General features: G+C 43.6%; 1 protein-coding gene across 6 annotated transcripts in view; it reads right to left on the reverse strand.

Moving 5' to 3' along the window:
- The window catches only part of CHL1 (cell adhesion molecule L1 like), a 209,034-nt gene that overhangs the window by 28,983 nt on the left and 164,961 nt on the right, over positions 1-15,090 (reverse strand). For all 6 annotated transcript variants that reach the window (XM_082209263.1, XM_082209260.1, XM_082209262.1 and 3 more), the window contains 4 exons: positions 13,256-13,367; positions 10,326-10,477; positions 8,387-8,552; positions 838-962 (listed from right to left, as the gene is read on the reverse strand). In XM_082209263.1, coding sequence (XP_082065389.1) covers positions 838-962; positions 8,387-8,552; positions 10,326-10,477; positions 13,256-13,367 — 555 coding nt within the window. The remainder of the gene's footprint in view (positions 1-837; positions 963-8,386; positions 8,553-10,325; positions 10,478-13,255; positions 13,368-15,090) is intronic.

Raw genomic sequence — 15,090 nt, forward strand, 5'->3', positions numbered from 1 at the left:
CACTGGCTAGAGGATCCTCAGGGTCCCTTCCAACTTTACAGTCCTATGATTCTATCCCAATGTGGCCATTGAATTAACCTAATCCAATGGCATGCCTGCAAAACTGGCTCCTCATCAACCTGGTACAGTGGTACCTCGGGTTACATGCACTTCAGGTTACATACGTTTCAGGTTACAGACTCCGGTAACCCAAAAATATTACCTCGGGTTAAGAACTTTGCTTCAGAATGAGAACAGAAATCGTGCTCCGGTGGCGCGGCAGCAGAAGGAGGCCCCATTAGCTAAAGTGGTGCTTCAGGTTAAGAACAGTTTCAGGTTAAGAACAGACCTCCAGAACGAATTAAGTACTTAACCTGAGGTACCACTGTACATATTTCAAAGTAGTCAGGGAGTTGGAAGAATATGTCAGCAGGGCACACAAACAGACAGGCCAGAAACAATCCTACACAGTGAACAGAAGTGAATGGAAAATCTTGCACTGAGAAATCAGAAGAGGCTAAGGGGGCAGAGGTGAAGGAGCCTTAGACAGTCTCCTGTGTTTCCCTCTCCTAGCATCCACATGGCATATGCCCAAAAGCCATGATTCATCCCTCCCTCTGTCCCAGAAGCAACACCACCCCTGTCCAAAGCCCTCAGGGTCAGGCGGCAAAGCGGCCATTTGTGAAATGTGCATGTGAATAAATGGTGCCGAATCTCACTGATGTTGCAATGGGCCCAAATCTTCAGAACAAAAGCCATTACTTGGTAGAGAAGGAGTAAGAACAGATTTTCCCAGAGGGATTTAAATAAAGCATCAGAATAACTTAGCATGCAAGCAGTGGTTTAAAATTTACTTACAAAGGACAGTTATGCGGGAATCATCTGTGGCAATGTCAAGAGATGTGCGGCCTACACAGGTGTACACACCCTGATCTTCTAATTCCACATTTGATATAATCAAGGTGTCCATCTCCATAATTATTCTGCGAAGGAAAGTATAAATAAGACATAAATGAGAGAGCAATAATAAAACTAGCATCCTGAATCCGCTTTCTTTACCTCACCTTGCCAAGCCTGTACATGGAAATCCTCTCACAATGAGGCAGCTTGCAATAATGCTTAAGTTGCATTTTAGGTAGTAAATTCATCACACACACACACACACAAACATACACATTGCTAGCATTAACTACCAGCACAGTTTCAAGCACCTGCAACTGATTGTACCAACTTATAACAGCCATAGTTCTTGTAATCTGCTTTCAGGAAATTTGGAGATTATTCATCTACAGTCCCCAGTCCACAAAGTGCTAGACAATTCTTAGTTATCATTCCAACAACCCTGTGAGATAGATTAGACTGGGTGCTAATGACTAAATTATTACGGGTCAAACCAGACAAGATGAGAAATGGATGTGATCTAAATTTCCAGTGTTTCATTTCCTCCCCCTTTATAGAAGTCAAGGGGAAGATATGAATTGGATCAGCACCATAGGACTAAGGAAAGGGAGGGTTTAACCCCTTCCCACAATGCTATTTCCCATGTACATGGCCAGAAAGCATCTCAGTTGCCTTTTTCCACCTGGCCTGGGAGGGGAGGGCCCGACTGACTCCAGCTACAAAAGCTGAGGCTGCTGAACAAACTATTGGGCTGGAGTGTTTTGTTGTGTGGGGGGTGGGATTGTCGCTGTTATGTTTGTTTGTTTTCTGTATCTTTATTTTAGATTTTGTTGTGATTTATGTGGAAATTGTCCAGTCTGCTTATAATATTTTTAATGTTTAATTTATTCTTTATGTTGGGACGTGGGTGGTGCTGTGGGTTAAACCACAGAGTCTAGGGCTTGCTGATCAGAAGGTCGGCGGTTCGAATCCCCGCGATGGGGTGAGCTCCTGTTGCTCAGTCCCTGCTCCTGCCAACCTAGCAGTTTGAAAGTATGTCAAAGTGCAAGTAGATAAATAGGTACCGCTTCGGCAGGAAGGGAAACAGCGTTTCCGTGCGCTGCTCTGGTTCACCAGAAGCGGCTTAGTCATGCTGGCCACATGACCCGGAAGCTGTACGCTGGCTCCCTCGGCCAATAAAGCGAAATGAGTGCCGCAACCCCAGAGTCGATCACGACTGGACCTAATGGTCAGGGGTCCCTTTACCTTTACCTTTATTCTTTATGGCTACTTTTGTGATGTTGTAGTGGTGTATTTTTTTCGTGTTGTAAGCCACCTTGAGCATGGTTAGAATTGTGGAAAGGTGGCATACAGATAAAATTATGTTATATACAGTGCTTTTTTCTAGGGGGAACATGGGGGTACGCATGCCCCTAAATATTTTGTGAATCTTTGTCCATTTACTGTATTTATTTTTCCCAATTTGAACTACAAAATGGTAATTTTCTTGAGTCAAAATGAGAGTATCCCTAAACATTTATTTAAAGAAAAAAAGCACTGGTTATATATGTAATATCGAAGGCCTCCCAATTTATTGCTTGTAACATTTGGGGGGGGTATACATAATAATAGCTACGAGGGGTTGATATTGGGAAAACAACACAAGGGAAGGGCTAATATTTCCTTCCCTAAGGGTCACAAAAGTCCTGATCCAATTCTTCCCTTTTGTCAGGGAACTGACATCGGAGCTAGAGGCGGAGGGAAGGCTTTCAAATGATGCTGGAGAAGGGCCCAGCAGGGAGAGAGGCAGCTCCGCAGATGGGGAAGCAAATCAGCGCAACACCAGGGATATAGAGGGGCTGATGGGGGAATCGGCGAGAGGGCTCCAAGACTCTTCACTGGACACCAGTGGCGAGAGCACGGGTCCTCCGCTACCCACGCCCACCCTGCGCAGAAGACTTCTGTGCAGAGAGAGTAGGAGGGGACTGGGTGTCAAACAACTTTTATGTTGGAAGAGATTTAAGAAACTCCCACTGACGGATTCTGCTAGCGACTGAGGCAGCCATGAATTGAAGGGCTGCCCAGACTGAAAGGTTTAGCAAGGCAACAAAGCCTGGAGAGGCAGCAACTTACACACGAGCAACCCATACACATTACACCTTTCCCCATGAAAATGCAAAGGAAAGTTGGGAGAGCCAATCATGGATATTCCACATCTCATCTACTTTGCCCTATGTTGAAAGGCCCTGTGTGTGGAACGCAATGTTTAAATGTGCCCTTCAACTGTGTGGACATCTGCACAGATGTGTTTTCGAAATGACAGTGAACCAGGGGAGGTCTGCAGCTCAGTGGAAAAGCACAAGTTTTGCAGTCAAAAGGAATGGGTTCAATCCAGGATAGGGCTGGGAAACACCATTTCTGAAACACTGGAGAACTGCTTCCAGTCAGTTCTGGAAGTGACAACATTGAGAAAAGGTAGTTCCCTATGTTCCTAATTGGCACTTGAATTTAGACAATAGTATCTGCACTTTTTAAGTCAGGAATGATCAGCTGATGTCTCATAACCGCCACCCCAAAAAGAAAATTAAAAAACCAAATTAACAGGCTTTCTAGCAGGTTTCAACAGATAAGCAGCACAATTTGCTCATGCATAATGTTGCACATCAATATTGGGTATATATATATATATACAGTATATGTACAACTGAAAAGAAAAAAAGAGATGCAAAGGAATGTTGAAAACATTATTGGTAGAATGTCCAGAAACCATAGATAATTATTTCAGGGACACATGTGGCCCATAGGCCAAAATTAATAAGGTGGAGGTTTGTTTGTTTTTACTTGTTCTGGCTACATTATTTAACAAAATAAAATACCTCATAATCTGAACATGTGATGATATCAGCAAAACACGACTTTTATTTGGTGGGTTTATTTGACTGGTTTGTTCAGTTCTGAGCTATTCAAAATAACTACATCTGGCCTATTGGATACAAAATGTAGATTTAGAGCTGTGCTTTCACCACTAGAGGTCCTTCCAGGACAACTATGAAATCATGTGCAGAACTGTAAGGCTGCTTATATCTTACTGAGATAGAAAGTCATTCCAGTTTCAGGGAATCATAGATTTGTAGAGTTTGAAGGGACCCCAAGAATCATCCAGTCCAATCACTGCAATGCAGGAAACTTTTGCCCAATGTGGGGCTCGAACCCACAGCTCTGAGACTAAGAGTCTCATGCCATACCGACTACCAGTTTTCCAATTTTATCCCTTTTGAAGGCTGCTGGACTAGTTTCCATAATCCCTGACCAGAGCTCATGCTGGCTGAGTCTGATGGTAGCTGGAGTCTGACAACTTCTGGAGGGCCAAAGATTAGTCACCTGTTCTTCAAGGACTCATATAACATCTTGCCAAGGTCAACAAGAGATATTCTATTGACCCCACTAGGAAAAACAAGATATTTTCAGCAAAAGACAGGGACAACCAATGGGTTGCAGGACTTACAATGTGCCACTGCCAAATGAATCCTTAATCCCATACTCTACTTTTCCAGTTGACTGTACCAGGTTAGGATTGCATAGTGATATATATATATATATATATATATATATATATATATATATATATATATATGCTTTCGTAGATTTTCACGGGTACAGGAATGCAGGTTTTGGTGTCTTCGGGTGTCTTCCCGTGTAAGAGTCGGGGTGTCTGTGCGACGTTTCGACGAGGTCTCACTCGTCATCTTCAGGCTGGTGCTTTCGGCTTTTGTTCCAGTAACAAGAAGCCGAAAGCACCAGCCTGAAGATGACGAGTGAGACCTCGTCGAAACGTCGCACAGACACCCCGACTCTTACACGGGAAGACACCCGAAGACACCAAAACCTGCATATATATATATATATATATATATATATATATATATATATATATATATATATGCTTTCGTAGATTTTCACGGGTACAGGAATGCAGGTTTTGGTGTCTTCGGGTGTCTTCCCGTGTAAGAGTCGGGGTGTCTGTGCGACGTTTCGACGAGGTCTCACTCGTCATCTTCAGGCTGGTGCTTTCGGCTTCTTGTTACTGGAACAGAGCAGAATCTGGTGTTTGAGTTCCTATAAATACTGTGGAGGGGTGTGGTGTATAGCCTCCAACGTTCTGGGCAGAGAGGAAGTTCCTAGATTAGTGTGCCTTTTCTTCTTTTGTTCCTTAATTACTTGAGGGATATCTTGAGTGATTTCATGAGTGATATTCTGAATACCACTGGGTGGGTCATTAAGTGTAGATTAGTTGCTAAAGCTTTTGTGTCTTGACCTCTTGAGCTTGTGAAGAGTTTTTCTGAGAAGATGGCTGTGCTGCATTTAGTTGTGCTCTGGCTTGGCTTCGTGTATAGGGGCGAGCTGTGGTTTTGTGCCTTGTGCCAGCCAGATCTGTGTAGGGATTGCCGGGGGGTGCAGCATCCGGAGGTGCCACTATAGTTTGGCTACTGGATGGAGTCTGTAATATGTCTGTGGAGAGGGTCTGGGTTTGGGTCTGGTGTGGTTGATTGGTGACGGCGTTCTGTGTGCCTCTGGTTCTGGTGTCGGTTTTTGTGGGGAGGGCTAATTTCCAGATGTCTGGCAGGCGGGACGTGTCGTCACGCTTGTTCATGTTGTGAGGGTGTTTCTCTATCTCGATGGCTTCCATGATTATTCTCTTGTGGTGATGTTCCATGTTAAAGAGCAATTTGGAATCTGCAAATTTCGTGTCCTGTTTCTTTCATGTGTTGGAAAAGAGAGGAAGTTTTTTCTTCTTTTTTGACGGCATTCTTGTGTTCTGCGATACGTGCATTTATTCGTCTGTTTGTTTGTCCAATGTACGTGGCTGGGCAGACTTTGCAGGGTATTTCATAGACCCCTTGGTTTTCCAGCTGGATTTTGTCTTTTGGGTTTCTGAGGATATTGGCTATTTTTTGGTTGGTGCAGAAGGCTGTTTTGATATTGTGTTTATGGAGGATTTTGCTGATTTTGTCTGTAGTGCCCTTGATATAAGGAAGGAGGGCTCAGATATGTTGACGACACCTTTGTAATTTGGCCACACGGGAAAGAAAAACTAGATAGCTTCCTCACACATCTCAACAGCCTACACCCCAAAATACAATTCACTATGGAAATAGAAGACAACAACCAACTCCCCTTTCTTGACGTCCTAATCTACAAAAAACCTGATGGCTCCCTAGGACACACTATCTACCGGAAAAAAACACACACCAACCGCTACTTACATGCACAATCACACCACCACCCTGCACAAATAAACTCCGTAGCCAAGACTCTCATCTCCAGAACCAAACGCCTGGCTGACAAAGACCACTTGACAACTGAGTTACAGAATCTCTCAAATGTGTTAATCGCCAATGGATACCAGAAAAACAGGGTTACGAAGCTAATCCAAAAAGAAACACCCCCAAAAAACCAAGACACAGAAGAAAACAATGGCATGGCCCTCCTTCCTTATATCAAGGGCACTACAGACAAAATCAGCAAAATCCTCCATAAACACAATATCAAAACAGCCTTCTGCACCAACCAAAAAATAGCCAATATCCTCAGAAACCCAAAAGACAAAATCCAGCTGGAAAACCAAGGGGTCTATGAAATACCCTGCAAAGTCTGCCCAGCCACGTACATTGGACAAACAAACAGACGAATAAATGCACGTATCGCAGAACACAAGAATGCCGTCAAAAAAGAAGAAAAAACTTCCTCTCTTTTCCAACACATGAAAGAAACAGGACACGAAATTAATTTTGCAGATTCCAAATTGCTCTTTAACATGGAACATCACCACAAGAGAATAATCATGGAAGCCATCGAGATAGAGAAACACCCTCACAACATGAACAAGCGTGACGACACGTCCCGCCTGCCAGACATCTGGAAATTAGCCCTCCCCACAAAAACCGACACCAGAACCAGAGGCACACAGAACGCCGTCACCAATCAACCACACCAGACCCAAACCCAGACCCTCTCCACAGACATATTACAGACTCCATCCAGTAGCCAAACTATAGTGGCACCTCCGGATGCTGCACCCCCCGGCAATCCCTACACAGATCTGGCTGGCACAAGGCACAAAACCACAGCTCGCCCCTATACACGAAGCCAAGCCAGAGCACAACTAAATGCAGCACAGCCATCTTCTCAGAAAAACTCTTCACAAGCTCAAGAGGTCAAGACACAAAAGCTTTAGCAACTAATCTACACTTAATGACCCACCCAGTGGTATTCAGAATATCACTCATGAAATCACTCAAGATATCCCTCAAGTAATTAAGGAACAAAAGAAGAAAAGGCACACTAATCTAGGAACTTCCTCTCTGCCCAGAACGTTGGAGGCTATACACCACACCCCTCCACAGTATTTATAGGAACTCAAACACCAGATTCTGCTCTGTTCCAGTAACAAGAAGCCGAAAGCACCAGCCTGAAGATGACGAGTGAGACCTCGTCGAAACGTCGCACAGACACCCCGACTCTTACACGGGAAGACACCCGAAGACACCAAAACCTGCATATATATATATATATATATATATATATATATATATATATATATATAATTGCTCAGGGGTTTTGGACATTATTTTTATGGTTCTGCACCGGAATGTTTCTGAAGGGTTCCAGTGGGCAGAAAGGCATGCTGCAAATGTACATGAATTTTTTAAAAAATGGTTTATGTAATACTTTTAGAGCAACTTTCATCAAGCTGGTGCCCTCCAGATATCTTGGTCTATGACTTCCATCAGACTCAGCCAGCATGGTCAATAGTCAGGGATCATGGGACCAAATCCATTATGTCTGTGTTGCAAAAAATATTAAAAAATAAAAATGAAGCCATGAGAAAGGCAAGTGGCATGCCTCATGGTATGTGATACTGTCTCCAACGTCCACCTGCTAAATGGCACAGCATAACTCCCCAAACCCAGGGTGCTGCTAGGAACATAGGAAGCTAACATATACTGAATCCCTCCAGTTTAATCATGTCTGTACTAATGTCCCAGATTGCAGACAGGGGACACTCTGAGCCCAACTTGGAGACACCAGGGATTGAACCTGGAACCTTCTTCATGCAAAGCAGATGTGTCCTGCTATTGGGCTACAGCCTCTCTCTGATCTACTGTCACTCTGAAAACAACACATATAAGTATGGTGTAAAACATCCCATTCCACTTATTTGTTGCTGACCCAGGAACTCCCGTATGTCCAAGCTTGCCTATGTTATTACTCCTGCAAAAGGGGTGGTGATATTTTAAGCACTCCTGTGTAAATCAATGGGAAGACCCAGATAAGACCTCACTGTGCCTGGCTCTCTGGTGCAGAGGATTACAGCACAAGAAACAGCTACAACTATTTGATGCCAGAATCAACAGTCATTAGAAGCCGCCCATTAGGGCAGGACCATAAACGCACGATCATATTCCCATGAATTAAAATTATTTATGTAAAAAGAAAGCAGAATAAGGAGAAAACTCTCATTTGTTACCTCCCATCCTCTGTGTCATTCTTTACAAGCTCCTCTCCGTCCTTTCTCCAAGAGATTTGAAAGTGGTGTTTCAAATGGGAGTCAAACTCAGCATGGCATTTCAATGCAACTGGATGTGATTTCAAAATTTGTGGGTTCTTAGGCAGAACAGATATTTTGGTAGCATCTAATAAGTGAAGAAAGACATTTGCCGTTTGTTCATGCATCCAATGAGCAAATTTCTTTACAGTCCTTGTGCCATTCCTTCGCATACGAATAGGGGAGCTATCAATCCTGTTTTGCATATAATGATGCATTGCACTTTAAATTGAGAAATTTCACTTGTCTTATTGAAATACTTTTGGCTGCCCTTGTATATTTCACCCAAGAATGACTAGCAGCTGTGCTTCAAATTTTGCTTTCGGTAAACTCCAAGGATAACAGAGGGTTGTACAGATTTTCCAGAGAAATGTCACTGTTCCTTTTGAAACCCTTTACTTTCCCCTTGACATTCCTCGGAAGTACTAAATTAGTTTCACATTTTATAAGTGAGCCAGAGTTATTTGGCCATCATTCATTGTTCAGACTGACACCTGAAAAACTCTCCAGTGAAACATACGGAAACGGGTATGAGTGAATCTGTCGATTTTGGCTTCTCTAGGTTTCTTGCTTTCCCAGTCTTAAGTTCGGTCCTCCATATTTCTTTATACTTTAAAAGAAATCCTTGCTCAAGTTTCTCCCATAATATACACATTTTTGTATGCCATTGTTTCTTATACAGATTTTTGCAAGCCATTTCCCCTAATAAAATGCATTTCTGTACCCTTTCCCCCTCCATTTTTATGTCATCAATCAGTTGAAGAACTGAATCACAAAATCTGGAGAGCTGCAAATTTGGAAGGACAGCTTTGTTTTGGTTCACAAGTTGTTATGGAAAATTTGAATTGGATATGCTCGCATTAAAATTCAAACTGAATTGAATTCCTTTGCCATCCCTAGAGTGAAAGACACACCTGTGGGGTGGGATCTCAGTTATTCACACGTTTGCCCCTGCAGTGTGGGATGGCACTGCGCTATGGGTAGGAAATGTAGCAGGGCCCTTTATGAAATTCATACTGCTTGAGTTCCCATCCCACCTCCAGTTTAGCCAAATCATGTCCCACCTGTACTTTGCTAAGAACAGTAGAGAAGGGAGAAGGGAGAAATCACAAAGGGCAAATGGTTCATGGTCCCTTGGCCCACCTCCCATGAATTGAAAGCACCAGTGTGAAGACCGGTGTGAAGACGAGCAATATTTTACTCAATGTCAGCAAATGTGATTAATTTGCTCTTGTGGATATGTGACCTAGGAAAGCAATAGGTTCACAAATAAGTTTTGCTGATCTACTAAAAAAAAGTGCTGGCACATAGAATCACGGAGTTGGAAGCGACCTTAGAGGTCCAACCCACTGCTCAATTCAGGATGCAACTACGGCGTCCCTGAAATTGGGTTGTGCAGCGTCTGCTTAAATACCTCCACCAAAGACGAGCTGCCACCTCCCAAGGCAGTCTGTTCCATTCACTGTGTAAAATAGTGTTTCATTGAGGAAACTCCACAACCATTATTAATATCAGCAACAGGTCTCTCCTTTTGAATGGGGAACATCCATAGTGCTCAACCAGCCATTAAATCAGGAACAATATACAATTATGCCAATTTTCAAAAGTGCAAACAGCATTATACTGCATTACCCATATTTTGCTGCATTATGCAATTATATTTGTTGTTTTGAATAGGGAATGTTGTGAGTTAAGCACATCCATTAAGAAAATTGCATAGTTGCTTCTGATGCAATGCGTGATACCATTGTTTGGGGAGATGGAATTGTCTTCAGAATTAAACAGGGCGTTTTTCACATCTATACATGAGGCTAAAGCAATCAGATTTTTAATAGTAACTTGTGTTCATAGGAAGAATTACTTCTGACAGTAAGGGTAGCAGTGATAGCACGTCTCCCAGCAGAATTTTTCACCCAGCAAGTATAAGACCCAGCATCTTCCTTTCTCGTTACTCTGATTTCCAGGGTTCCATTCTGATCAGGATCAAGGTGCTGCATGTCGTAATCTTTAGTCCTAGGAAGTAAACCAGAACCACAAGTTATTTCGTGCGGTTAGAGATTATGAGAATGTCAGGGCAGCCAGGTCTTAGCTTAACTACCATGATAGGAAGCAGAAGCAAAGCAATGTCTATAAATCAATATAGACATTTCTTCCTTTCAGTCTGAAAAGATGCTTCAGCTCATAAATGAAGGAAGACTTGTTTCTGAATGAACTGGAATTACATACTTTTGAATTAAGGTCACACTCACACCGTGCTTTTAAAGTACATGGCTTCACCCAAAGAAAGCCAAAATTAGTTAAGGGTGCTGTGGAAGAAACTACAGTTCCCATGAGCCTCATAACTGTTAAAGTGCAATAAATGTGCTTTAAATGTACAGTGTGGATTTTACCTTAGATTTCATTTTCCCAGAAATAGTTTTCTTCACCATCAGAATGAATATGCACCTTCTTCCCACAGTAGCCATGTCCCAAAATTTCTCACCACCACATCAGAATATTTAGGATGATTGGCTAGCTCCATACTCTAGTAACAAATTCTTCTTCTTTTTATGGTTTTGTGTCAAACCATAGAGCGCATTTAAATGTATTTTTGAATGCTACTCAACAATATTTTCATTTAATTAAATTCAGCGTACAGTGGTGCCTCGTAAGGCAAATGCCTCGCAAGTCGGAAAACCCGCTAGACGAAAGGGTTTTCTGTTTTTGAGCTGCTTCGCAAGATGATTTTCCCTATGGGCTTGCTTTGCAAGACGAAAACGTCTTGCAAGTGTTCCGATTTTCCCCCCGCTTCCCCCCCTTTTTCTAAGCCGCTAAGCTGCTAATAACCTTTTAGCCGCTAAGCCTTTAATAGCCGCTAAACCGCTAATAGCGCTAATCCGCTAAGTCGCTAATAGGGTTGCTTCGCAAGACAAAAAACCCGCTAGAGGAAGAGACTCAAGGAATGGATTAATTTCGTCGTGCAAGGCACCACTGTATTTTTTTTGAGCATTAGCCATCGCAGAATTCCAGTAGTGGGATTTCTGGATCCTCCTTAATCAATACCCCTCATAAGCATACTTATGGCCAAGAGTTGGCATGCAAAGCCTCTGCTTTTTGCTGCGGACAAGTCTTTATGTGAGAAACAATGTTCTGCTTTAGACCCAGCTTTTGCTGCTCCTGCCTTCTCCTTCTGCTGCATATGTTTTGTGTAAGACAATAAGGAGGGAAATACCAGAGGTACGGGGTGCCTTTCAAGAATTTTCTGTGTATACTTACAAAGCCTTGGTCCTTCATAAATATTCTCTTGTGGGTGAAGACCCCCGAAACCACCCCCAAATGAAGACACAATAGACACAGATTTTAGTTTAATGTTTTTGGCATTAAATTTTGGGCACAACTTCATTGATTAAAGCATGTGAGTGGTTGCTTAGGCATTGGTTCCAGACTACCTGAACCTGCCAGGAACAGGACTGACACTGGGCACCATCATATGTCAGTAAGGGAAAGCATCCTGGGGGAGCGAGACCTCCTTCGATCTCACAGCTCACCCCACATGCTCCCAGGGGCTCTGGTGTGGCCCTTGCCCCTTGACAGGGTTTGGACTAAAGCAAGGTGAGCCCCTGGATTCCTTTAACGGAATTCCCTAGCAGCAGCAATGGAGGGGCAGGCACAGCCACTACACCCCCTCCCCAAAACATTGAACCAAATGCCTAACTGCCAACCTTACAAAGTTGTGACGATTTGCTACATGGTAGGCAAAAACAAGTGACACCAGCCAATCAGCCAAATGGCAAAATTCCTACCGGGCCCCTGCTCCAAAACAGACGACCACTAGACAGGCATAGCAAGGCCATAAGGAAAACCCTAAATATAGGGAGAGGAGGGCGGGTGATCCGCTGCATGTTGCAAGAAAGTGAAACTCTCCAGCAACGTGCAGCAGCTTAAGGAGCCCCTCAGCAGCCAATAGCCAACCTAAATGACCAAATTTCTGCCCCAGCAACAGAGGGGCAACCAATGGGTCATTGTGGCCATCCAAATGGTCCTGCCCCACAACAGGGAGGCAGTTTTTGGTGATCTCACCACAACACGTGCCCTCCATGATGGAGGACCTGACTTACAATAGTGACTAATTTTATCGACCCATTTTGGGGTGAATGGTGAAATGTTTGTGCATTTCTCTCTCAACACCGCTCTCTTTCTCTGGATTATCAGGTGTCTAGTGGTTTGGTTTAGGGTACTCAATCAGTTGTAGCTACTCAGAGGAGCTGCTGCTACCTTTTCATGGAAACCAATATTATAACCAATCAGGGTTATAGTCTGGCCAACTTAGAGGACAATAACAGATCCTGAGTAGGAAAACACAAGGAACATGGCCTAGTACATAACTAAGTTCCCTAAAGAATGAAGCAAGACAAGTTAGATTCTGAAGTGTTGTTATCTTTTCAAAACTAACATTTGCTTTTTATTAAGCCATCTAAATTGCACCTGAGCAAGAAAAGCCTCTGAGCAAACTAAGCTTTGTTGACCTTTGCCTTCCTGAAGATAAAGGAAATGGAACACCACCTCATGGGGGACCTTATCATTTCCATTGCTAACAAACAATGTGGGGTTTCATTAAGCTTGGCATATTAGTCTTTGAAACTTTTAAAGTATAAGTATATTTGGATCATCTTTGGCATCCTATGACAGCAATTTTTAGTGGATTGATTTTTTTTAAAACAAATCAATAGAGATTTAATGGAACTACATCTCTGCAGCCAGAAATGCCAACAGCAGCCTATGAACATGAGGAAAGAACTAAAATGAGCTTACCAAGTAACATCAGGTGATGGGACAGCAAAAAACTGACAGTACAGGCGGCTTGGGTAACCCACAACCGCAACATATTCTTCACCATCTGGAGTTAACATTTCTGGAGGAATGTCTGCAAATGTCAACAACAAAAAAAAAGTTAGAACTACAGATCTATAAATAGCTTGGATTTAGAAACACCTGCCATCCCATGGGGTTGGGAAAACATTGCTGTCTAGAATCCAGCAAAAGTGAGTTGCACTTAGGAGTTAGCTCAGATGTTTACAAATCACTTGCTATTCAGACCAGAGTGGAGGGGTGCTTTTTTGTAATGGTCAGCCCAATCTAACATCATACTCACTGGCCAGAGGAACAGTAACTACTGAGAGAGGACACCCCATCTGTCCCTTTGAGCAAGAAGTCCCCTATCTTTGTGGGCAGCAGTAACAACTTGTGAGGCAGCTTCTTGGAGGAAGAAAGCAGAAGCAAACAAGACTGAGGGGGCAGAACTGGTGCAACCATTACGCAGAGTGAGTGGCCACCTCAGGCAGCAGATGCTGGGAAGAGCAGCAGCGAGTGGTTGCAAGACAGAGCTTGGATGCCATGCAGTCTGACTGGCACCCCTCAGGCTAGCCTGCTGTCTCCTCAGGTGCACTGTTGCATTGCTGCAATCTGGTCAGATTATGGATGCTGAGTGATCCAACTCTGCTGATGGGACCTTCATGCCTTGGCCAAAAGGAGTTGCAAGATAGTAGCTGCTAGCTTAGGCATGTGGCTGCTGAGTGGCTAGCAGTGTCTAGTGAAAAGTGCTGAAATCGTGGCCCATGCTAGACCATGCTTGTTATGTGTTGACCAATCTCGTGCCTTTGCTGTATCCCTGGGCATCCTCTCATAAGGACATGGGAATCCTCTCCTCCTTGGGTATTGGTTAGTCAGTTAACTAAGGGTTTCCCATTGGAAGCTGCCTCTAGACCAGGAGTAGGAAACCTTTAACAGCCCATAGGCCACAAACTTCCAGGAGGGACATGTCCATGGTGGGAGGAGCCAGAAGCAAAAGTAGGTGGAGCAAGAAATGTACATTTAACCTTTGGACAGTAGGCTTGTTTCTGCATAGACCCCCAACACAACCCATCTGTCCACACAAGCAAGAAGCATTGCCAGAATTCAAGGACACATTTCTTGCCATGCAGAAACACTCAAGGTGGGTGCAAAAGATGGCTGGGGAGGGATGGGGCCTGTGGAGGGCAGGAGAGTGAGACCTGGAGGACTGCTTTCGGCCCCTGTGCCTGAGGTTCCCTCTCTTTGCTTATGCCTTCAGCAAATTGCCTCATGAACTACCACCTGGGGTATGGAGGCCATCTTCTGCCTCCTTGTTAATGCCAAAATCTTAAATCAGCGGTGCCCCAAACTTTTTCCAAAGAGGGCCAGATTTGATGAAGTGAATGTGTGAGTTGTTGAGCTTTTTTTAGGATTTCACCCCAGGACATATACTGCCACAGGGGCTGAAATAAATTGACCAGCAGGCTGGATTAGGCCCCTGAAACAGACTTTGGACATGCCTGTCTTAAATATTGTCACAAGTCACTCAGAGCCTTCTGAAGCAGTTTTGTATAATGGAAAGAAGGAATGGAATAGTATCATAAGACAGAAGGGAGTCCTACCCATTGCTTCCTTGGGGCAGATGACAGCACTCTTTCCAGTCACCATACTCGTATGAGTCACTACTAAAAGAATAAAGCCACTAGCTGTGCCCAAGGATCTTCCAGGTGAGATGCTCTTTCATCCCCTTGGTCCTATTGTTATCAAAGTTGGAAGAGAAACTGAGCCCTAGAGTGGCCTAGTTTACTTGGGTAGCT

The sequence above is a fragment of the Podarcis vaucheri genome (assembly GCF_965113315.1).
Source record: "Podarcis vaucheri genome assembly, chromosome: 2".
NCBI lineage: Eukaryota > Metazoa > Chordata > Lepidosauria > Squamata > Lacertidae > Podarcis > Podarcis vaucheri.